At 26.2% G+C, this 23,802-nt stretch overlaps 4 protein-coding genes across 4 annotated transcripts; all 4 read right to left on the minus strand.

Annotated features, from left to right (window-relative positions):
* Positions 1-324: 324 nt before the first annotated feature.
* OCT59_027242 (uncharacterized protein) lies at positions 325-1,034 on the minus strand (the record flags this gene model as incomplete). Its single annotated transcript, XM_025329583.2, has 2 exons — positions 325-766; positions 817-1,034. 2 exons carry the CDS (start codon positions 1,032-1,034, stop codon positions 325-327), a joined length of 660 nt encoding a protein of 219 aa, XP_025184131.2.
* A 5,435-nt stretch (positions 1,035-6,469) lies between these two features.
* OCT59_027243 (uncharacterized protein) lies at positions 6,470-9,610 on the minus strand (the record flags this gene model as incomplete). The annotated part of the gene is made up of 1 exon (XM_066136830.1): positions 6,470-9,610. The coding sequence occupies one exon, from the start codon at positions 9,608-9,610 to the stop codon at positions 6,470-6,472; it is 3,141 nt and encodes a 1,046-aa protein (XP_065993279.1).
* A 6,595-nt stretch (positions 9,611-16,205) lies between these two features.
* Positions 16,206-18,048, minus strand: OCT59_027244 (uncharacterized protein). Its single transcript, XM_066136831.1, has 2 exons — positions 17,765-18,048; positions 16,206-17,690 (listed from the first exon to the last, which is right to left on the minus strand). The coding sequence occupies exons 1-2, from the start codon at positions 18,019-18,021 to the stop codon at positions 16,529-16,531; spliced, it is 1,419 nt and encodes a 472-aa protein (XP_065993280.1). The 5' UTR covers positions 18,022-18,048; the 3' UTR covers positions 16,206-16,528.
* A 1,686-nt stretch (positions 18,049-19,734) lies between these two features.
* On the minus strand, positions 19,735-21,516 carry OCT59_027245 (uncharacterized protein). The gene is made up of 2 exons (XM_066136832.1): positions 21,199-21,516; positions 19,735-21,107 (listed from the first exon to the last, which is right to left on the minus strand). The coding sequence occupies exons 1-2, from the start codon at positions 21,453-21,455 to the stop codon at positions 19,976-19,978; spliced, it is 1,389 nt and encodes a 462-aa protein (XP_065993281.1). The 5' UTR covers positions 21,456-21,516; the 3' UTR covers positions 19,735-19,975.
* Positions 21,517-23,802: the final 2,286 nt, after the last annotated feature.

Here is a 23,802-nt window from a genome sequence, read left to right on the forward strand (position 1 = left end):
TTCTAAATTTCAAATTCAACCATTTAATCTCATTTTTATTCCAATTTACAATACACATTCCTTCATTCTCAAGCCATTGCAATGCATTTCCTAATAGGTGTGTCTTTGCGATTTCAAATATTCTTTTATCGTCTTTAATTCCTATCTTTGACAAATATTTTTCTACTTGATTTGTCCATTCTTTTGGATCTTCTCCTATTTCACCATAAAATATTGGTATCTCCATTTTAATCTTTTGTACTATTTCTTAAAATATATATACCTCATATTCTTTTTATAGTACAAATTTACCCTTTTTATAATTTCATTTTAAATCTTTAATCCCTATCTTTCTATCATACTATTTTTTTCTTCTTCTATTTCATTTACTTGTCTCATTAATTCATCAACTTCACCTTTCTTTTCTTTAAGGTTTATTATTGTATTCATGCTGGTATTTTTCATCCTATTTATTTTACTTCTTCCTCCTATTTCCTTAAATAATTTGTAAACTCTTTCAGATCTTTCAATCTTACTTTGTATCACTTTTCTGATAAATCCTTTTAGTCTTTTCGTTAACTCATTATACATCTTAGTTCTTATTGACTTTTCTTTTATTTCTAATTTATTTCTTTCTTCTTCAACTTTGTTTCTAACAGCTTTTCCTACATTATACCAACATTTTATTGCTTCTTGTTCCGCTTTTATTGCCTTAGTAAACAATCTTTCTAACATCACCTCTTGATCATTTTCTTCACTTTCTAGTGATTCTTCTACTGTTGATACACTAAGGTCTTTTAATAATTCATAAAATGCTTTTGATCTTTCCATTACTACTTCTTTTCAATTTCTTCTTTATTTATCCCTGATCTATATTCTTCACTACTAGTATCATCTTCATTATTTGTTACATTTTCTTTGTGATTACTGTCATCATTTTCTCTAATATCTTTGTCAGTATCCATTTCTCCTTCGTTACTATAAATATTATTATTACTTACTTCAACTTTATTATTTACTTCTTTTATTATTTCTTCGACTTTTCCTATTCGCATTCTTTCTTATTAATTTCTTTTATTATTATTTCATATGTAATATGCCATTTTTCAATTATTACATCCTTTTCATTATAAATATCTATTTTAATATTATCTTCTGTACTTAACTTATCTTTAATTCTCTCTAATTTTTCTTTCGGTAATTTAAATTTCAATTGCATATTTCATGGCTTTTACTTGTATTTTTATTTTTGTTAATTATATACCAGAATTTTATTTTATTATTTTAATATTTATAGTTTAGTTTAGTCATGAGATAGTCATATGATAATATACCTTTTATTTTCTTAGTATTTTCTTAAATTTTTATTAGAAAAAGTTAGTAGATATTAGAAATGATTTTCTTAAAATGTATAAATACAAGTGGAATTCATTAGGAATTCTGCAGTCATAAAAATTTGACTCATAATAATAAGAAGAAAAATTAATTATTAAAAGTTATTTTGAATATGCTCATTGTATGCTTGAGAATTAATAGTTTAATTATTATATGAAGTTTATTTAAAATGAGAGAACTCTCGCAGTTTGAAAGTGAAATTTATGAGATTATAAAAGAAAGAGAATGAGAAGTTAATAGAATATAAAATCTAAACTAAGCATAATATTGAACTGAGTATAAGTATTAATCTGCCGATATGTGGCAGGTATCGGTGACAACGGTCAGTCATGGTCAGTTATCGGTCAGTCATAACCAGTTAAGGGCCTTTGACTGACCAACCATTTTGGCTGACCGTTTTTCTGATCGTTTAATTGACCATTTAACTGACTGTTTAACTGATCACTTTTTAATGTTTTTTTCTTGATTAAAATTTGTTAAAAAGAAGAAAGTATAATTTAATCAAAAAAAAATGCTATTTAGCTTTTTTTATTGATTAAGTTCGTAAAAAAGGTTAAATAATTAAAAAAAAAGCTAAATAATCAGTTAAAACTGTCAGTTAAACAGTCAGTCAAACAGTCAGTCAAACTGGTCAGTTAAATGGTTGGTCAGAAGCCTTTGACTGACTATTATCAGTCATGGTCATAACCGGTTATGATCGGTTAATAACTATGACCATTGCCATCCCTAGATAGAACACTATACTAAAGAATGTGTAAATGAAAAAGTAAAATTAAATCGTAGAGTACCAAATGTTGAAGAATTTGAGCCAGTAAAAGCATTTATGAATTTCAATGCAAATATCACCTGGGCACAGCTTATAAATGAGAGGCCTAATGTTAGAAAACAATTAAGGGTGGTTTGAAATATTTACTACACTCAGGGGAAACAAAGAAAGAAATAAAGTAAATAGAGGAGAAAACTCAAGCTACTAGATGTAATGTAATAATAAATGGAAAAGCAATAAGAGCATTAGTTGACACAGGAGCAGGACCATCCACAATAATGAATAAATTAAGAAAAGAATTAAATATACCAATAATAAAGAAAAGTAATGTAATATTAACAATAGCAGATGGAAAGAGTATAGCATCTTTAGGAATAGCAGAAATAGATATAGAAATTGATGATGAACTAGGATTAACACTAGAAGTTGAAGTAATAGATTCAAAAAGAAAAGACTTAATCTTAGGAACAGATATATTAAAACATGGAATAATAGATATGAAAGAACAATTATTAGTTGTAGAACTTGATGGTGAAATATATGAAATACCAATAGATTATGAAAAGAAGAAGTAAGTTCACTTTAAAGATAAAAAGAATAATAATGAAAATTCAGAGAGTGAAAGCTTAGAAAGTGAAAGTGATGAAGATGAATATTCAGAAAATGAATATGAAGATAATGTAAAATATGATTTACGTATCATAGATAAAGATGATGAAGAAGTAGCAAAATAGAAAGTCTTGGCCTAGATAAAGGAGAGATGATAAAGATGCCAAACAAAAATAAAAATGAAAATGATGATGAAAAATTTGAAAAGAAAACATTATTAGGAAAAATGAGTGATAAAGAAAAAGAAATATTAAAAGAATTAATAAGAGAATATAAAGATATATTTGAATATAATGGTGAAAAATTAGGGAGAACAGATAAGATAAAATACAAAATAGAAATTGAAGAAAATAAAGAGCCAATAGCTCAAAAGAGATATAAAGTAACTGAAGATAAAACAAAATATATAAAAAAAGAAATAGAACAATTATCAAATATGGGAAAAATTAGAAAATCATGGAGTGCTTGGGCATCTCCAGTAAAGCTCTGAACAGTTCGGGCTAAACCGAGGAACCGATCCGAAACCGGCTCAAAATTCGGTTTGGTTTGGTTCGGGTATTAGAACCAAAAAACTGGCGGTTCGGTTCAGTTTAATCCGATTTTTTATAAAAATGCGAAAAATCAAATAGCCGGCCATCTAGTGATCGTACAAAGTCAAGCCATATATCATTGGATTCCTCTTGACGAGACACGTCGAATGGTGGTAAGATCATGTCTCTAGCATCGAAAGATCACACATTAACCCACGCTAAATAATTTATAAATAATTGGAATTAGCAAGCTATCTATCGGTGCTAGAGACATAATCTTAGCACCATTCGATGCGTCTCAGTTAGACGAATCCAATGAATATAAATTTGTTCGTGTACGACTGCTGGATGGCGAATAATATCAAGTTTCGCATTTTTTTAAAATTTTTGAGCATTAAAAATTAAAAATTCTGATACATGAATTTATTCGTCATCCAATGGTCGTACAAATATGAATTAGGACTCATTGGATTCGTCTCGATGAGACGAGTCGAATGGTGGTACGATCATGTCTCTAGCATCGATAGATAGCTTGCTAATGCCAATTTTTTATAAATTATTTAGCGTGAATTAACTTACGATCTATTAATACTTTAGACATGATCTCACCACCATTCGACTCGTCTCATCGAGACGAATCTAATAAGTCCTAATTCATATTTGCACAATCATTGGACGAGGAATAAATTCATGTATTGGAATTTTTAATTTTTAATGCTCGAAAATTTTAAAAAAATGCGAAACTTGACATTATTCGCCATCCAGTGGCCGTATTTGGACAAATTTATATTCATTGGATTCGTCTCACTGAGATGCGTTGAATGACACTAAGATCATGTCTCTAGCATTGATAGATAGTTTAATAATTCCAATTATTGATAAATCATTTAGCGTGGGTTAAAATGTGATCTATTGATGTTAGAGACATTATCTTACCACCATTCGACGCGTCTCGTTGAGACAAATCCAATGATATATGGCTCGACTTTGTATGATCACTAGATGGGCAGCTATTTGATTTTTTGCATTTTTATAAAAAATTGGATTAAACTGAATCGAACTGTCAGTTTTTTGGTTCTAATACCTGAACCGAACTGAACCAAATTTTGAGCCAGTTTCGGATCAGTTCCCCAGTTTAGCCCGAACTGTTAGGAGCTTTAATAATATGTTTAATTAAATTCTTTCTTGAAATAGCTTTCTGTATTATCAATCATCAAAAATTTTTTATTCAGTTTTATATACAATAGTTTAAATATGATTTTTTGATTCATTAAGGTAGAATGAAAGTGTAATATAATAATGCTTCATTTATTTATAACCTTACCATTATGATGACAGTTCCGGCTAAGATTTTTTATTATCTATAAAAGGTTGCACATATTATTAATTCAAGCCACAATTTGTATGATTATATCCTCTAATTAATTAGATTTAAATTATTTTAACCAATCGTTCCAACCTCTAATTTTCTAGAAAGGTGCAAAGTGCAAACCAATACCTATAAAAAATTTTATCTGTTATTTCTGTAAAAATTCTGTAAAAATGAGCCTTTCATAGATCTATTTACGGAAAATGTAAATAATTTGATAAATTCTGTGATATAAGGTTATTAATTCTGGAAATATGATGCTTTTACAGGAAAAAGATGGAATATAAAAAATGGATCAACTTTGTTTACAAAGATAAACCCATGCACCAGTCTTTTTAATTTATTATTTTTGAATGGATATTGGTTAGTAGTTCCATATAATGAATAATAATGTGTTAAGATATAGTCTTTAATTTTTGTACCACAGGTTTTAAATCTTGTGATTTCCAGAAACTGTGTATAATATGGATGTCAATGAAATGTAATACTTTTTTTGAATACAAAGTATCAGCTAGATTTTTAATAATTCAGGTTAATGTAATAGTTTATGAATATTTATATCCAAATCCCAATATTGAATATCTCATCCTAAATTCCAAATCAGCAAATCCTATCCCATTATCCATTTTCATGTGATGTCACATGATGTTACACAAATTCCAAAAAAAGAAATATTTGTTTCATCGAAAAAATGGATATTTTAATTACACGAAAAAAACTTGGAGTCTTATCTTGATAGGTAAGAGAGTTCAGTACAAACTTTTTCAAAGGGCCCATGAAATTCCAATCACTAGTTTCAAAGAAATAGGAAGAGCAGTAATTGAAGCAAAACTAGATAGTATATACTCTACAGTCAAAACAAATCCAGAGTTTTTTCAAGATATAAGTGCTTTTACAGCCTTAAATAATGAAACAGTAAAACTGACTCTATGGACTTGTGAAGAGATACAAAAACCTACTGCAAGAGGCACAACAAAAATTATGGAATATAAGATAGTACAAAATCAGCAGCAATGATACCAATTACACCAGACATTGAAGAATGAATAAAAATTCAGAAAAAAGAATTAGATTCTCTCAATAAAGAATTGAATACAGTAAAACAAAAACTAGGACAAGAAAGGAAAAATTATTAGATCAGAAAAGCACAAATCAAAAGGAACTAATAGAGGAAAAAATAATAATAATTCATGTAGAAAAAAATGAAAAAACCAGTAGAAATTCTAATATTCTGGAGAATTTGCAACAGTATCAAATAACATTATGTTTTATGATATACTGGCATGATATGAAAATGTAGTATCTGTAATAAAGGTATAGGAAAGTTGAACAAATTAGTATTAAAAGCAACAAAAATACCAAAAAGTGAGAATAGATATTCATTTAAAGAATTATATGGAAATATAGTTCTTGGACAAAAAATGGGAAATCCTCTTAACAATTGGCCTGAACAAGAAAAGTAGAAGGTATTTTAGGTATTTTCAAATAAGATGGCACAATGGAAAGATCAAAATTAAAGATATCTGGAAACACTGCAAATGGTACATCAATTATTTATATTCGATTTAGCTTAGATTAGTATTAGTCTTACATTTAGAATAGATCAGTTAGTTACAGGGGTTAATATTATGTATGTGATATTACTAAATTCTCTTTTATTATAATAATTAATATTCGATAATATATCTTCTAAAATTTCATAAATATTTTAATGAATACAAGCATCTATATAATGAATAAATAAAAATGAATTTATTAATAAGAAACACAAATGCTTAAAATATTTATATGCAATTCAACTTCATTTTAGAACCCACTTTATTACTTTTTGCTGTTTATTGATAAATTATTTTCAGTTCCTTCTCCATTATAATACTTAATGACTAAATTGTCCATTGCATCTTTATTACCATTTTCTGCTGCTTTTTGATACAAAAGAAAGGCTTTTTCTAAATTCTTTTCTGTTCCTTCTCCATTATAATAACTATTAACTAAATTAAGCAGTGCATCTTTGTTACCATTTTCTGCTGCTTTTTGATACCAATAAAAGGCTTTTTTAAAATTCTTTTCTGTTCCTTCTCCATTTTCATAACATAAGGCTAAATTAAACATTGCTTCTTTAACATTATTTTCTGCTGATTTTTGATACCAATAAAAGGCTTTTTCTAAATTCTTTTCTGTTCCTTCTCCATTTTCATAACATATAGCTAAATTATTCATGGCATAATTATTACCATTTTCTGATGCTTTTTGATACCAATAAAAGGCTTTTTTAAAATTCTTTTCTGTTCCTTCTCCATTATAATACTTAATTGCCAAGTAAAGCATTGCTTCTTTAACACCATTTTCTGCTGCTTTTTGATACCAATGAAATGCTTTTTCTAAGTTCTTTTCTGTTCCTTCTCCATTATAATAACTATTAGCTAAATTAAACATTGCTTCTTTATTATCATTTTCTGTTGCTTTTTGATACCAATGAAATGCATTTTCTAAGTTCATTTCTGTTCCTTCTCCATTATAATAACTATTAGCTAAATTAAACATTGCATCTTTATTATCATTTTCTGCCGCCTTTTTATACCAATAAAAAGTTTTCTCTAAATTCTTTTCTGTTCCTTCTCCATCTTTATAAAATATGGCTAAATTATTCATAGCATCCTTATTACCATTTTCTGCTGCTTTTTGATACCAATGAAAGGCTTTTTCTAAATTCTTTTCTGTTCCTTCTCCATCTTTATAAAATATGGCTAAATTATTCATAGCATCCTTATTACCATTTTCTGCTGCTTTTTGATACCAATGAAAGGCTTTTTCTAAATTCTTTTCTGTTCCCTCTCCATTTTTGTAACACACAGCTAAATTAAACATTGCTACTTCAACAACATTTTCTGCTGATTTTTGATACCAATAAAAGGCTTCTTTTAAATTCTTTTCTGTTCCTTCTCCATTTTCATAACATATAGCTAAATTAAACATTGCATAATTATTGCCATTTTCTGCTGCTTTTTGATACCAATAAAAGGCTTTTTCTAAATTCTTTTCTGTTCCTTCTCCATTTTCATAAAATAGGGCTAAATTATTCATTGCATCTATATTATCATTTTCTGCTGCTTTTTGAAACCAGTAAAAGGCTTTTTCTAAATTCTGTTCTGTTCCTTCTCCATTATAATACTTAATGGCTAAATAAAGCATTGCTTCTTTATCGTCATTTTCTAATGCTTTTTGATACAAATGAAAGTCATTTTCTAAATTCTTTTCTGTTCCCTCTCCATTCATATTGGCTAGATTATTTATTGCTTCTTCAATACCATTTTCTTCTGCTTTTTGACACCAATAAAAGGCTTTTTCTAAATTCTTTTCTGTTCCTTCTCCATTTTTATAACATATAGCTAAATTAAGCATTGCATCATTATCACCATTTTCTGCTGCTTTTTGATACCAATGAAAGGCCTTTTCTAAATTCTTTTCTGTTCCCTCTCCATTATAATAACTATTAGCTAAATTATTCATTGCATCTATATTATCATTTTCTGCTGCTTTTTGAAACCAGTAAAAGGCTTTTTCTAAATTCTGTTCTGTTTCTTCTCCATTATAATACTTAATGGCTAAATAAAGCATTGCTTCTTTATCATCATTTTCTGATGTTTTTTGATACAAATGAAAATCTTTTTCTAAATTTTTTTCTGTTCCCTCTCCATTCATATTGGCTAAATTATACATTGCTTCTTCAATACCATTTTCTTCTGCTTTTTGATACCAATGAAAGGCTTTTTCTAAATTCTTTTCTGTTCCTTCTCCATTTTTATAACATATAGCTAAATTAAGCATTGCATCATAATCACCATTTTCTGCTGCTTTTTGATACCAATGAAATGCTTTTTCTAAATTCTTTTCTGTTTCTTTTCCATTTTTATAACATATGGCTAAATTATTCATTGAATCTATATTACCATTTTCTGCTGCCTTTTGATACCAATAAAAGGCCTTTTCTAAATTCTTTTCTATTCCTTCTCCATTATAATAACTATTAGTTAAATTAAACATTGCATCTTTATTATCATTTTCTGCTGCTTTTTGATACAAATGAAAGGCTTTTTCTAAGTTCTTTTCTGTTCCTTCTCCATTATAATAACTATTAGCTAAATTAAACATTGCTTCTTTATTACCATTCTCTACTGCCTTTTTATACCAATAAAAAGCTTTATCTAAATTCTTTTCTATTCCTTCTCCATCTTCATAACATATGGCTAAATTATTCATAGCATCCTTATTACCATTTTCTGCTGCTATTTGATACCAATAAAAGGCTTTTTCTAAATCCTTTTCTGTTCCCTTTCCATTTTTGTAACATATAGCTAAATTAAATATTGCTTCTTTAACACCATGTTCTGATGATTTTTGATACCAATAAAAGGCTTTTTCTAAGTTCTTTTCTGTTCCCTCTCCATTTTCATAACATATAGCTAAATTAAACATTGCTTCTTTAACACCATTTTCTGCTGCTTTTTGATACCAATTAAAGGATTTCTTCAAATTCTTTTTTGTTCCTTCTCCATTATAATAACATATAGCTAATTTATTCATTGCTTTTTCATCACCATTTTCTGCTGCTTTTTGATACCAGTGAAAGGCTTTTTCTAAATTTTTTTCCGTTCCTTCTCCATTGTAATAACTTTTGGCTAAATTAGACATTGCTTCAATATGATTTATTTCTGCTGCATGTTGATACAAATAAAAAGCTTTTTTTAAGTTCTTTTCGGCTTCTTCTCCATATTTATTGGCTAAATTAAATATTGCTACTTTATCACCATTTTCTACTAATTTTTCCAAAGAAAAAGAACTAATACATTCTTTGCACCATAATTCTTCGATAAAAGGTTTATTGCAATAAAAACAATTTTCATTGTTTACTGTATCAGTTTCTTTGTCTAAGATATTTAAATTATTCAATTTAGTTGCCATTTAGTTATTTTAAGAATTTATATACTGAAAAAAACAATTTTTTTCTTTTTTGACGAATTTATTCTTTAAAGGCATGAATGAGTTACTAAAAAGGAAGTTTTTTAACCAAAAGCAGAAATTACAATAAAAAAAAAACTATTTTTTTCGGGACATGTTTTTCCGGTGCACTGATCTGCATTGGGTCATGCCCAATCACTTTAAAAAAAAAATGTTTAATATAAAAGAAATAAACAAGCTTGATCTTTTTAAAGGTTTTAATATTGATTATAAGAAGCAATTTTATTAGCATTTTCTCAAATAAATTTGTAGATAAATGAGTATAAATTGATTGTCACAAATAATAACAATTAATATAAAATCATTATACTAATTTAGTTGAATTATTTCACTTTGGATTTTCTGGTTACCGTATGTGACGTTACATATAATAATAAATGATTATTATAAATTAAAAATCACGGTACACTCACAAATACACAAATATTATTTTTTTAAAAAAAAATAAAGTTCTTAAATAAATAAATGTTAAAAAAGTCACAATAAATCAATATAAAATTATTAATAACTCGAAGTTCAGAACAAACAAATTCTATCTAAATTTAGACCGGCTCATATGACTTTCATACACCATCACTGTAAATCTGTAATTCATAATTTTTATAAAATTAAATTTTCAAAAAAATTTTCCGTTGGTAATTATTTCTTGTCCAACATTATAATTTGATAAAACAATCACAATGCAGATCAATGCATCGGAAAAAATTATAGCCCGAAAAAATAATCAAATGAAATTTCTAATTTTAGTTAAAACATGCTATCGGAAAAAAATTATCCCGCTATCCGGTCATAATTCGATTCGAAGTGATAAAGAATTTTATTTTTCTGGATAATTAAATAGAAAATACCTAAAATTATTTAAATTATTTATGTCTATAATAGAAATACATTAAGATCGCCATTCACATAACATACATGTGAATAATAAATTCGGTGTTAGAAGTTTGTGACATTTCGAAAAAAAAGGTGTAAAGTACCGAGTAACTGTTGTATTTGCAATAAGCAATATGATTGGTGAAATTGGCTGCGTACGTAAGGCACGATAGTGTCGCAGTCACGAGGGCACGTTTTGCCGAGTAATTCTAATTATCCCTTTCAAAAAAATTGTGTTCGAGTAATCGAGTATGCCGTGTCAGTTAGGTAACGGATAATCGGATTATCCTAGGAAGACAAAACATAAAATCGGCAAAATATTTCACCCAAATGTGGTTGCACTATTTGATTGGCCAATAAATATCGTCATCGTATGGCACTTTAAACGTGACGAACAGACGCACGAAATAAGGAAAAAAAACACTAAAGAAGTAAATAATATTATCTTATTTTAATATTCAAAATAATATACTTTAATTATTATATTCAAAATAAGTAATAGTACATATTATTTTCTAAAGTATTTATAAAAAAAAAGAAAAAATAAATATACGGTTAATATCTTCCATAACTATACAAAAAAATATGAACATTTAATGAAATTTTAAATTTTAAATCCTTTACCATCTACCAATAAAACTTATAAAGTCTTTAGAAGTGTCAAATTTATGCTATAAAGTGTCTAAAAAAAATAAATATAATTTAGAATTTTATAATTATAAATTAATAAATACACTCATAAACATGTTATTTAACGCAAAAATTAACCAAAAATACGGTAACCAATAATATTGTTTATTCCACATTCGCCAAAAGCACATAGACATTCGCGAGGACTTTAAAATTTCATACGAAGTTTTCTCAAAAAATTTTTTAATAAAACAGAAAAATTAAAGTTCGGAACTATGGCATTTGACCATATGAATTTCATCCTTTTGTGAGAAGTTAGTATGTACAGAAAATTGGCAATAAGAATCATTGTTTGGACATTTCCTTAAATTAAGGAGAATTCTCTACCCTTAATGGCGCAGTGATTATCCGTCCAATAAAATTTATTTAATAATTTCACTTGTTGAATCTAATTTTATTTAATCAATTAAACATTCTACCAGCTTCAAACAAGTCTCCTTTTATTGAAGCTCTTTTAGTGTCAAGCCCGCATTTTAAACCTAGAATATCCAAAAAAAAAAAATCAATATACGGATACTCTATAAAAACCAACCATATATATATAGGCTAATACACAGACAAGAGTTACGCTTTTTCTAAGCAAGAAACATCCAAATACATTCAAAAGAGTTTTAATAATATTTAACACACTTCACCATACTTTCATATACTTTACTAAAATATTTTATCATTTTTTGCCCGTTCACATTTTCATTTAAGTTCTGTCTGTCAAGTAGTCGTTTTCTCCTTACAATACCTTGCAAAACTTTTCATTGGACTTTCTCATCGCAATCTTACATCACATGCGATAAAAGGATTTCACATTACATTTAGAAAGAATATTTACACCAATAATGCGTACTTTCCACATGCTTACCCTAAAATATACGATTCTACTTCAAAACCTCTAACATCAATTTCCTTATTTCGATATTTTTTACCTATGCAATTATCAATTTCCAGAAACACTGGTTCCTATAACTTTTATCGATTACGTACCCTCTTGAAGTATAAACTTAATGTACTTAAAAATAGATAGAATCTCAAGCACCAATAGCACAATCCAACTGAGGTTACTAAACGTTGCCTTACCTACCAGTTACATTATGACCAATACCCGTCTGGAGATGTAAAGAACACATCCATATGTAGTGCTCCGCAAAATTCAGGTCTAATCCGGATAATTCAACCGAGTGAATTTTAAATCGGGTCGGTACTAACAATTTTAATAACCTGTAACCCGCATGACCTGACCCATCGGGTCGGGTTATTCATTTCCTTGACTCGGGTTTTAACCCGAATTAGACCCGGATGATCATTAAAATCACTGATCACATATTGATTACGCGTTAATATTGATTACGTTTATATAATTTTGTTAGATGAATGAGGTAGTATATCCTCACTTAGTGAAAATTGCTAGAGACACCTTGCAATTACAGGTATGTGTATGAATCATTATTATTAATTATTAACATTACATTAACTAATAAATTGATTTTGATGATTAATAAAGCAACCAGTGTTCCAGTAGAAAGAGTATTTTCCAGTGGAACCGAAGATACAATTAGAGCATGAATGTGTTCAAAGTCCTGGCAGACTAAAATATAGTCAAATTTCTGTTAAAGCCAGTGATACAATTTTGATTTTATAGTTCAAATATAAAATAGGAATCGAAGATACTGTATCTTTAAATTCGTGCTTAGCTTTAGTTTTAATAATAAAAAGTTGTGTGACCTACTGTATATAATCATCTTGTAGATCAATTACTTTGCGTTATTGAAAAAATTATATTTGAAAAAACATTTTTGATATATTACTAAGCATACAGTATAATATCCAATGAAAATTACTAAAATTTCAGGTCTAACCCGGGTTATTCGAATTAAATATACTCGGGTCGGGTTAAAATCGGATCATTTCTATTTTTGCCGGGTCGAGTTGGATATATTCTCCAAACCTGACCGAATCCGACCCGGTAGGAGCACTATCTATATGGCACCTCATATTTGACGAGATGTAAAAATTTATTATGATCAAGTAAAGAAACAAGTTAAATATGATGATAAAAGAAAATATTCTGTTATTGTAAAACGCTCAAATTATATAAACTTAAAACTGGTTCATTTTATTAAATCTTTAAATCAATCTTGTGTCTCGTAGAATTTATTACAAGGAATACACTGACATTGTAAGATCACCTTATGTACCTTTGAAAATCAGATGATGCCTTGGCACATCCGGATGTCCGGTACTGAGAACCCACACTCCAAGTCCGTTAAAGTTATCCAACATTTACCTTACAAATTTACTCATCGCCTATTTCTTTGGAAGAAAAGTGAAAGAAAAAAGTCCTCAAAAATTATATGAAGAAAATAAAAGAAATATAAATTGGAATTACCTCCTTTACCACTCGATATTAAAAGTTTTCCACGATTTTATTAAAAACTCATAATATAGACCTTTTCAATTCGGTAACGAGAGCATTATACAAGTGTAACCACTTCTATAAAGTGGATACTCAAAACTCCTGAAATAATTAATAAATACAAAGATCCAGTTATCGCCGAAAACGTTACGATTACTACTTCTAATTTGTTGTAGAAATGTCGGTAGAAATATCAAAAAATTACCATAATGAAAATTTATAAAATTTTGAAGTTAATTTATCAACTTTGCTCTTTATAATTTTACACGGCAAATTAATAGAAAAGAATCTTAATTAATACTGCAATTTAATCAAAGACTAGATGAATAATTAAATTTACAACCAAGTAGTGTTGCGATCCGTTGATCGATTAATCACGTTGCCCCTTAGCCTTAACAAAATAATACTTTATTAGTAATATAAATAAATGCAATAATATGCTTGGTTTAACATGACTAAATATATCTAATATAAAATTAAATCCCAAAATTTTCTTTCTCAGTCAAATATCACCCATTTTTATATAAATTATCCACTCTGTAAATTCATAAATCACATATTATCATAACAAACTCGTCTAGATTTTTTTTCAAATTTTACTCGAAATTTGAAAATTATGCCAAAATATTTCGTGACATCATCAATATTGGTTATCTTAAATTATGCTTCTTTTTGTAATAACTAATAAAAAGAAGATATGGTACATAATTAAATTATCAAATTTTTATTCAAATATATAAAGAAGGAAATAATTAAATTAAATTATAAAGTGGCACTTGTTTTAAAATATATTTAAATTTTATACTTTTATTTTTACTAGGTTATTTATGGCGAAAGAATTTCTTTGAAGGAATATAATACTTTAAAATCTTTGGTTTGCTTAAAGTAAACTAATTAATTTATCCTTTGATTAGAAACTAAGTTGAATTGGATAATACAAATTGTTAGTCTGATATATAAAACGAGCTTTGAAAACAATACTTTTTGGAACTTTTCAAAGAGGTCGTTATTCAATGATTTCTCTTCAATTTCAAATGATAATCTTCAAATGAACGAAATTCAAGTATGGGAGCATGTACATATACTTAAATAAGGAATTACATCCAGAAATTCCTTCTGAGTGATTCTACAAAATTTTCAATTTATAACATTACGTTCTATTTATTATGTTTCAAGTAATATTACAAATAAAATATAAATTTAGTCGAAGGAATTAAAAAAATTTAGCACTTTATTAAATCACTATGCTTTCATATATAATATATACAAATCTTTCATAATTCATTAATTTTATAAAATTGAACAGTAAATTATTATATTCACTAAGAAATGAGAACCGCTAGAGCATCTGACGTTATATCACATGATTATCAATAATCACAGATAAAAAAGAACTCAAAAAATTGTATCGATAAAAAAAGCGTATAATTAAAAGTATATAGTTAAAATATATTTAAAAATATATTGATGAATTTAAAATATTATTATATTAAAAAAAAAAAAACCATTTTTAACGAAATCTTTTGAATATTGTTAAATTGATAGCATTTTATTTTACTATAATAAAAGATATTAAAGGTAAAAAAACTTTTCCAGATGATAAACTGTAAGGTTCGTGTTTACAAAATGTGAAGTAAATTTTAAATCAAAATTCCAATTATGAGATAAATATAGATTTTGGATAGTATCCGCTTTTTTTAAATAATACTTCTCTATAATAGCTTTCCATGATTCATATTTATAATACAGATACTATATAATTAATATTCCTTAATTTGATTGATCAATTAATTTTAATTAAATATGGATCATTGACTCCTTAAACTAATCAATCAATCAAAAACATATCATGTGAGATATGGTTTACAGTATCCTTCAGTATAAAAATAATCTCTCATTACAAAAAACATATAGAAGTTACTCAGTCTCAAATTTCCTAGTATTACCAAATTTAGAATATTTAATCAAACCATTATACGAATATGTCAATATAATCTCATTGGAAATATTCCTGTGGTTATATCCATTCTTCCACTGCGAATATGACAACAAAAAATACATCATCAGAAATGGCGAACATTTTGTCACATAATACAGGTAATTCTCTAAAGAAACTATCACTGCTCAGTCGATGTCCTTGAAAGTAAATTCTTCACAAGAAGAAAAAATTCGTTCCCTTAATGGTCAGGATCTTTCTATTAAAATTTTTAATTTTAGTATAAAAATTAATCACGTGTTAAATTTAATGAGTGACAGTCACGCTCCTAGGGATTACCTCTTTATTTCCAACTCCCCATGAAATAAATAACACTAATTAATACTAATTGTCTACGGTATATTGCCATCAGAAAATTACTGTTGCTGATTCAGTAAATTATTAGGAAATATAAAAAATCTATAAAAGCGATTGGATAAAATATCATTATCTTAAAATACCATTAATAACAATTCGAGTGATGTTGAACATTTGTTAAAAAAATATAATAATAAAATGTAAATATCCAGTCATTATTCCAAATTTTTAATTAATATGTAATTGATCAATGAAATAAGTCATAGAACATTATTTTAATATTACAAAATTTCGTAATTTATTAAATAAAATTGATTTTACACAAAATTATTATAAAATTTATTGTTTATCAAGTGGCAATTGGAAATGAAAAGTTAATATATAACTGAGGTTCTATAACCACTAAAGCATGATTGCTTAAAATAAAAGATTCTGAATTATTTTGCATACATCAAGTTAATATGTTTGTTATGGTATTATAAAAATTTCTTCAAGCTTTCAATTTATCATACTAATAATATTGTTTAAAAGAAATAAAAAATAAAATAAATAGAAAACATAGTAAACTGACTACATTATTACAAATTAATTAATTATTCTATCTTATAATTTGAAACACTTCATATTCTTCCATAGAAAACTTAGTAATTTCTCTGATTGGTTTTTCGTAATCATAATTAAAACATTGACCACGATCTTCATACAAATCAAGGTCACCACCACCAAATGATGGACCAAAATTACACAAGCTAAGTATAGCATATTCTTTATTTTTTATATGACTTAGAATAAATCTTTCAATATTATTAATATCATTAAAAGAGAATATAAAACTATCTTTAGTAGCACTGAAAGCTTCATCACAAATTTCATTAAACTCATTAGATTCCCATCCAATAGGATTATATCCTCCAAGAACTTCGTTACTATCTTTCACTTTAACGACTGTTATAGTATTAGGTTGATTGTTACAGATTTCATGAAATTTATTAGGTGTAAATCCATCTCGAGATCCACGAAGTAATAATTTGAATTTATAAAAATTCTCTATTTCATCTGTATTTTCTAATTTATCGATCCATTTCGAGATTAATTCAGCATGTTTAATTGTAATGATTTTGGAATCAATGTTAATTTCCTTAGTAGTCATACGAGGTTTTGAATTTTTAACCAATTGGTCATCAGAATACAAAAAATATTCTAGTAGATCTTCATATAATTCTTTAGGTAAAATTTGATTATAAGGTAATACTTCGTTTGAAAATTCATCAGAAGATAAATTATAGAATCTAATGTGTGGAATGCAATTTTGCAAGCTATTTCTTAAAGTATCAAAATCTTCCTCTGAAAAATTTGCGGGATCAGAAGGAAGTTCGGGATTTTGAGCAAGTCCCCATTTAAGCACATGATTCCATACTTGAATTTCGTCTATTTGAAGAATATCACTTTGAATGAGCGAGACCAAAAGTTTTTCTGAAATTGAGATTGAAGAAGAATTCAGAGATTTGAATATCTTATTTGGTTTTTTGGTTATTATATCCGTACAATATTTTTGAAGTTCCAAAAAAGAATCGTTCTCAAAGCTTTTTTGATATATCAAATTAAAATTTTGTTCCATCCAATTTGCTTTAGTTTCAATCAAAAAGGATTGTAAATAATCGATTAGTTCTTGGAGACCAAGTTCGTTACCAGCAACCAAAATGTCAATTATATTCCTAATATCATGTTCATCCAAAGAAATACTTCCACCATAAATATATCTAAAAATAAAACCGTAAATTTAAATATATATAACTTTAATTTAATTCATTTTTTCTTAATTATTATTACTGACCTTAAGATTATTTCAAAAATATCAGGTGAAATATTTGGTAATTTTATATGTACCAAAGTTCCATCATTTTTCCTCTTATTAGTTGTCAAAATTTTTTGTAAAAAAGTAGAACGATAATGTAATATAACCATATGAGCACGAAAGATCTTTACATAAGGATCATTTCCAACTTCAATAGTAACATCGTAATACTCATTATCATTTAAAATTTCAAGTAAATTTTTTGATAATATTGGTAAAAATTTATTATTTTTCATGATTTTTAAAATTAGGAAAGAATGAAACGAGGCAATTTTGTAAAGCGATCAACCTTATATAAATTGCTGCTGCAGTTTGTTGATCATTTCGTACCTATTCTTTTACATAAAAGGTAGTTTGTGTTAATTTGTGGAAAAAATGGAAAAAAATGATAGTATAATTGTTGTTATAATGTGCTGTATAAATCATATATTTTTCTTATATTACAATTTTAATTTAAATGCAAAAAAAAAAACTTGTATTGAATAACAGACTTTTAAAATGCTATATTATTTATTAGTCTGAACATCCGAATTTTTGTAAGAACTTTATTACTTGATCTCTATAAATGATTGAAGTATTGTGTTCCTCCAAAGAAAGCCTTCAACATAAATATACATAGAATAACGAATTTAATACTATTTATTATTATAATTTATAAATTCATTATTCAATATAATTTCATTCTTTTAAGAACAAAAAAAAAAAATTTCGGGTAAATGTTTGTCTTTAATAGTGTAGTGTCATAATTTTACCAAAATTAAAATAGTAGATAGGTTAGTAATTTAGATAATGATAATATTAACCCACCTCGTAATATGTGACGCATATTGGAATATTTAATGATCACGTGATGCAGATCATTTAGTTATGAAACCCCGCATGGGCGCATGGTAATAAACATTAATAATCATTAAAGGATAGTGAAACATTATAAATTAATAACCCTAAAATAAGTACCCTTAAATTAGTTATGAGTAACTTTTGGGAAAAGTTAAAAGAGAATGGTTCTTGCAAAGTTATTTTCACATTAATTAATCTTAATATTATAAATTATTTCCACAATGTAATAATTTTGACCCAATAAATATTATGTTTTATAACCCAAAATTCGTGTTTGAATAATTTTATGTAATAATAAACCAAGCAATGTATTTTATTTAATAAAATTCTTATTTTATTTGATTTAACTTAATTGCTGATCCGTTTAAAATCGGCACTTTTTTCGGGGTTAATTAACGGTTAAATTTAAGCAAAAATCGCACAATTGTAAGAAAACTACATAATACTAGAGAAGGGAATAATTCATTATATATAATAAAAATTATATAATATATGTAAAAAAAACCCAAGGAAAAATAATATGCTAAAATATTTGTACCTTTATTATTGAAAAAAACAACTTTACATTTCACGCGCGTCAGATTTAACTTTTATATGCGAATTTTGATAACTTTTTATTATATTATTATATTTAAATATCAACAAATGGCTTATAGTAACAATCAACCAACTTTAAATTACTAAAAAAAACCATTTATTAATTATTTAATTGTCAATTCATTTAATATTGGCACAATTTTTACTTTTTTAGCATTATATGTGCGGGGTGAAATTTAACGAAAATTGCATAGTTGGCAATAAATTCACAAATACTAAAACTGCGATAACTCAATATTTTTTAATAAAAATCATATAATATATGTAAAAAAACCCAAGGAAAAATAATATGTTAAAAAAATTATAACTTTACTATGGAAAAGAATGACTTTACATTGTACGCGTGTCAGATTTAAAAGCTATATGTATTTTATATATACGATAGTGCCGTTCTTAAACGGATCGGCAATTAACGTCACTTGTCATAGAAAAGGTGGCAGCTTTTCTTGCACGGCAACAGATAATAATTGAGTTTAATTTATAAGTTTAAATAACTTTGTAAATTTCTATTTAGAAATTTGCATATAAAAAATGAATTTTATTTGTATAAAATTCTAAGAAATTGTGACGTGAGAATAGATTGGATAAAGGAAATACTTGATAAGATAAGTAGAGAATATTATATCTAAATAAGGTGATCAATTAATTTTTATAAAATCTATTTAATAGTTTAATATATTACAATCAATTTATATAAATATGGTGAATACGATAATAAAAAAAAAATTAATATCCACTATTGCAAAATTGATTTTAATTTAGAATTTGAAATACTTCATATTCTTCACCAGAAAAAAATTCAGTAGATTCTCTGATTTGCTTTTCGTAATACATATAATCACAAATACCAACGTCACTAATTAAAATAAGGTCATCACCAAAAGCTGGACCAACTTCACGATAGTTGTGTATAGCAAAATTTTCATTTTCCACGCGCCTTAAAATATAACTTTCAATATCATCACTATTCTTAAAAGAAAATATAAAACTATCGTTAGTAGTGCCATAATTACCAGCATCATTAGACTCCCATTTAATTGGATTATATCCCCCAAGAATTTCATTACTATCTTTCACTTTAATAATTGTTATAGTACGAAATTGATTATCACAGATTTCATGAAATTTTTCAGGTGTAAATCCATCACGAGATCCACGCAGTAACAAATTGAATTTGTACGCAGTTTTTATCTCATCCGTAATTTTTAATCTATCGATCCATTTCGAGATTAATTCAGCATGTTGAGATGTAATGATTTTGGAATCAATATTAATTTCTTTAGTAGACATACGAGGTTTTGATTTTTTATTAGGATTCATAAAATATTTTAATAAGTCTTCATATAATAAATCCTTAGGTAAAATCTTCCTGTAAGGTAATACTTTATCAGAAAATTCTTCAGAAGATAGATTATGAAATCTGATAAATGGAATACATTGACGCACATTATTCTTTAAAGTTTTGAAATCTTCTTTTGAAAAATTTGCAGGATCCGAAGAAATTTCTGGGTTTTGAGCAAGTCCCCATTTAAGCACATGATTCCATACTTGAATTTCTTCCATTTGAAGATTATCACTTTGAATAATTGTGATCAAAAGCTTTTCTGGAATTGAAGCAAAATTTAGAGATTTGAATATCTTATCTGGTTCTTCGGAGGTTAAATTAGTACAAAAATTTTGAAGTTCCAAGAAAGAATCGTTCTCGAAGCATGTTTGATATATCAAATTAAAATTTTGTTCCATCCAATTTGCCTTAGTTTTAATCAAGAAGGATTGTATATAAGTGATTAGTTCTTGAAGACCAAGTTCACTTCCGGCAATCAAGATTTTAATTATATCCGAAGTATCATATTCCTCCAAGGAAATTCTTCCACTATAAATATATCTAAAAAAATAAAAGCGTAAATTTAAATATGTTGTTATACAGTATATTCATTTTGTAATTTCAATAATTTTAATTTAATTTTAATTATTACCTTAAGATTATTTGAAAAATTTCAGGTAAAATATTTGGTAATTTTATATGAACCAAAGCCCCATCATTATTCTTTTTATTTGTTGATAACATTCTTCGTAGATACGTGGAACGATAATGTAAGATAACCATATGAGCACGAAATATCTTTATATAAGGATCATTACCAACTTCAATAGTAACATCATAATATTCTTCATCATTTAAAATTTCAAGTAAATTCTGAAATAATTTTGGTAAAAGATTATTATCATCCATAATTTATAAATTTTAAAAAAGAAATAAAAGAAATAAAGAAATGAAAAAGAAAATGATCGACAATTTTGTTGAAAGGCTAACTGGTTAACCTTATATACTTTAAATTTCTGCTGCAGCTTGTTGATCTGAGCCAACATCTTATTAGGCAACGTGCATGTAGATTTCTTTAGTATAAAAGATAGTTTAAAAAAAATTTAATCCTAACAATAGTATTATTATCGTCGATACAGTATAATTCATTCTTTTAATATAAAAATTTCAGGTAAATATTTATTAATTACTATGATGATGCAACAGGATTAATAAGTTTCTATATTTAATTAAATTAGATATATTATTGGTGATATAAATAAATAAATATAATAAAAAAAAATCACTTTTTTTAGTGTTGATTAAAAAAAATTTTAAAGAAATCGAAAAAATAGAATATTTAAAAAAGAAAAGATTAAAAAGAAAATATCTTGAAAAAAACAGTTAAAATCAATTTTCTTCTGGTAGAAAAAAAAAACTGAAAAAAACCATTAAAAACTATTTTTGGGGGTTGAAAAAAAAATGAAAAATTTTCGATTTGAAATAAAAATAAAAAATTTTCAGTTCAAAAAAAAAAAACCGAAAAAAATAATTTTAAAAATTTTGGTTCTATAAAAAAAAAAGTTTTTTTTTCATTCGGTTTTTACTATATTTATTTTTTTTTAAAAAAAAAAGTTCATATAAACATTATATATTACGATAAGCACTTATCACATATTGTACTTATCTTTTTTTTTCTTATTTTTTTAAGGGTTTAATGAATAAAAATTAAGTACCTCCTGATTTATATGAATTAAAAGAAAAAGGTATTTAATAAATTTCAACCAAAAAAAGTATATATTAAAAAAAGAAAGCCGTTATGCACTTATACTTGACGGATAATTCGACTGCTGCCGATCGCATCTAATAAGACAAAGTTTAATTTTTTTTGTTAACATTATTTCATTAGCAAAAAATATCCGACATTAATCGAAACCACATGACCTGATGACAAATCAAATTATTCTAACCATAATAAATAGAACATCCTTAACCTAAGGTGGGTGTAGACCTTTAACCTAAACTGAGGTGTACGATAAGATTTGGTATATATATAAGATGATTATTATTTTTTCAATTCATATGTTCTAGTTCCATTTGCTCTGTACGCATTTGGGTTTAAATTTCGTCTTGAAAGGTCACTTTTTTTATTTTATTTTCGGTTGAAGTGATTTTTTAAATATAAAGTATACTGAAATATTTTTAATTGAAAATTTAGGATAAAAAAGTAAATATATTATTCGTGTTAAGCTTAAAGGTCCCAAAAGCTTCCATAGAAGTTTTACATAAATTCTTTAGTTATGTTTTATTAGTAAAAGACATAAAATATAAAAATTTTGTAAATCTAGTTCAAAATATGGTTTATTTATCTTTTTTTTTTAAATAAATAACTAGAACTGTGCCGCTATGGCCGCCTGGCGGCGGCCTTTAAAGTATAATTAGGTTTAACATAAACCGAATGTAAATGCATAGCCAAACAAAATACTTTTTTTTTAAAGAACCCATAATTGCTTTATTAAACTTATATAAAAACTGATAAATTGTATTAAAAAAAATATTTATAAGTTTGGATGAAAAATTTTATCAGTGTCATATCATATTTAGTTATATTATTAATTTGTTTAATATATATAATTAGATCGTAACTAATCTGTCTTAATCTGATTCAGTTTTATTATTAATTATGATTTAATGTTAGTAATAAATTATTAGTAACTGCTAGAAAAAATTATTTAGTAATCAAATTATTACGAAATCTTTAATAATTCGTATATATTTGATCAGTGATCTATAACATATATTTGTAATATTTGATTAACAATTAAATTTTACAATAACTCCAATTTTTTTTAAAAAAAACAATTACTTTTTTTTTAATATAGTAAAAGTAAATAAACATAATTTCTTTTATTTCATTAAAAAAAAATAAATATAATGCTTAATTACACAAAAAATACCAGATAATAAAAAATCAGTTCGTATTTGTCAGGTGATCTATGACATACGTAACAGTCGTAACGTCTAATACGATCAGAAATTATATTTTACGATAACCAATTTTTTTTTAAACCAACTACTTTTCTTTTTAATTTTATTAAATTGATATATTGAAATTGAAATTGAAATTGAATTTAATTGAAATGAAATTTAAATTATGTTTTATATTTAATGAAAAAACACTGAGTTCAACGTTTTTTTTTATTAAAAAACGTAATCTTTACTAAATCTTGCATTAGTAATTACACTAACCCAACCCCCCTCTAAACATGAACTCTCA

Source organism: Rhizophagus irregularis, chromosome 7 (assembly GCF_026210795.1).
Source record: "Rhizophagus irregularis chromosome 7, complete sequence".
In the NCBI taxonomy this organism is placed as follows: Eukaryota; Fungi; Glomeromycota; class Glomeromycetes; order Glomerales; family Glomeraceae; genus Rhizophagus; species Rhizophagus irregularis.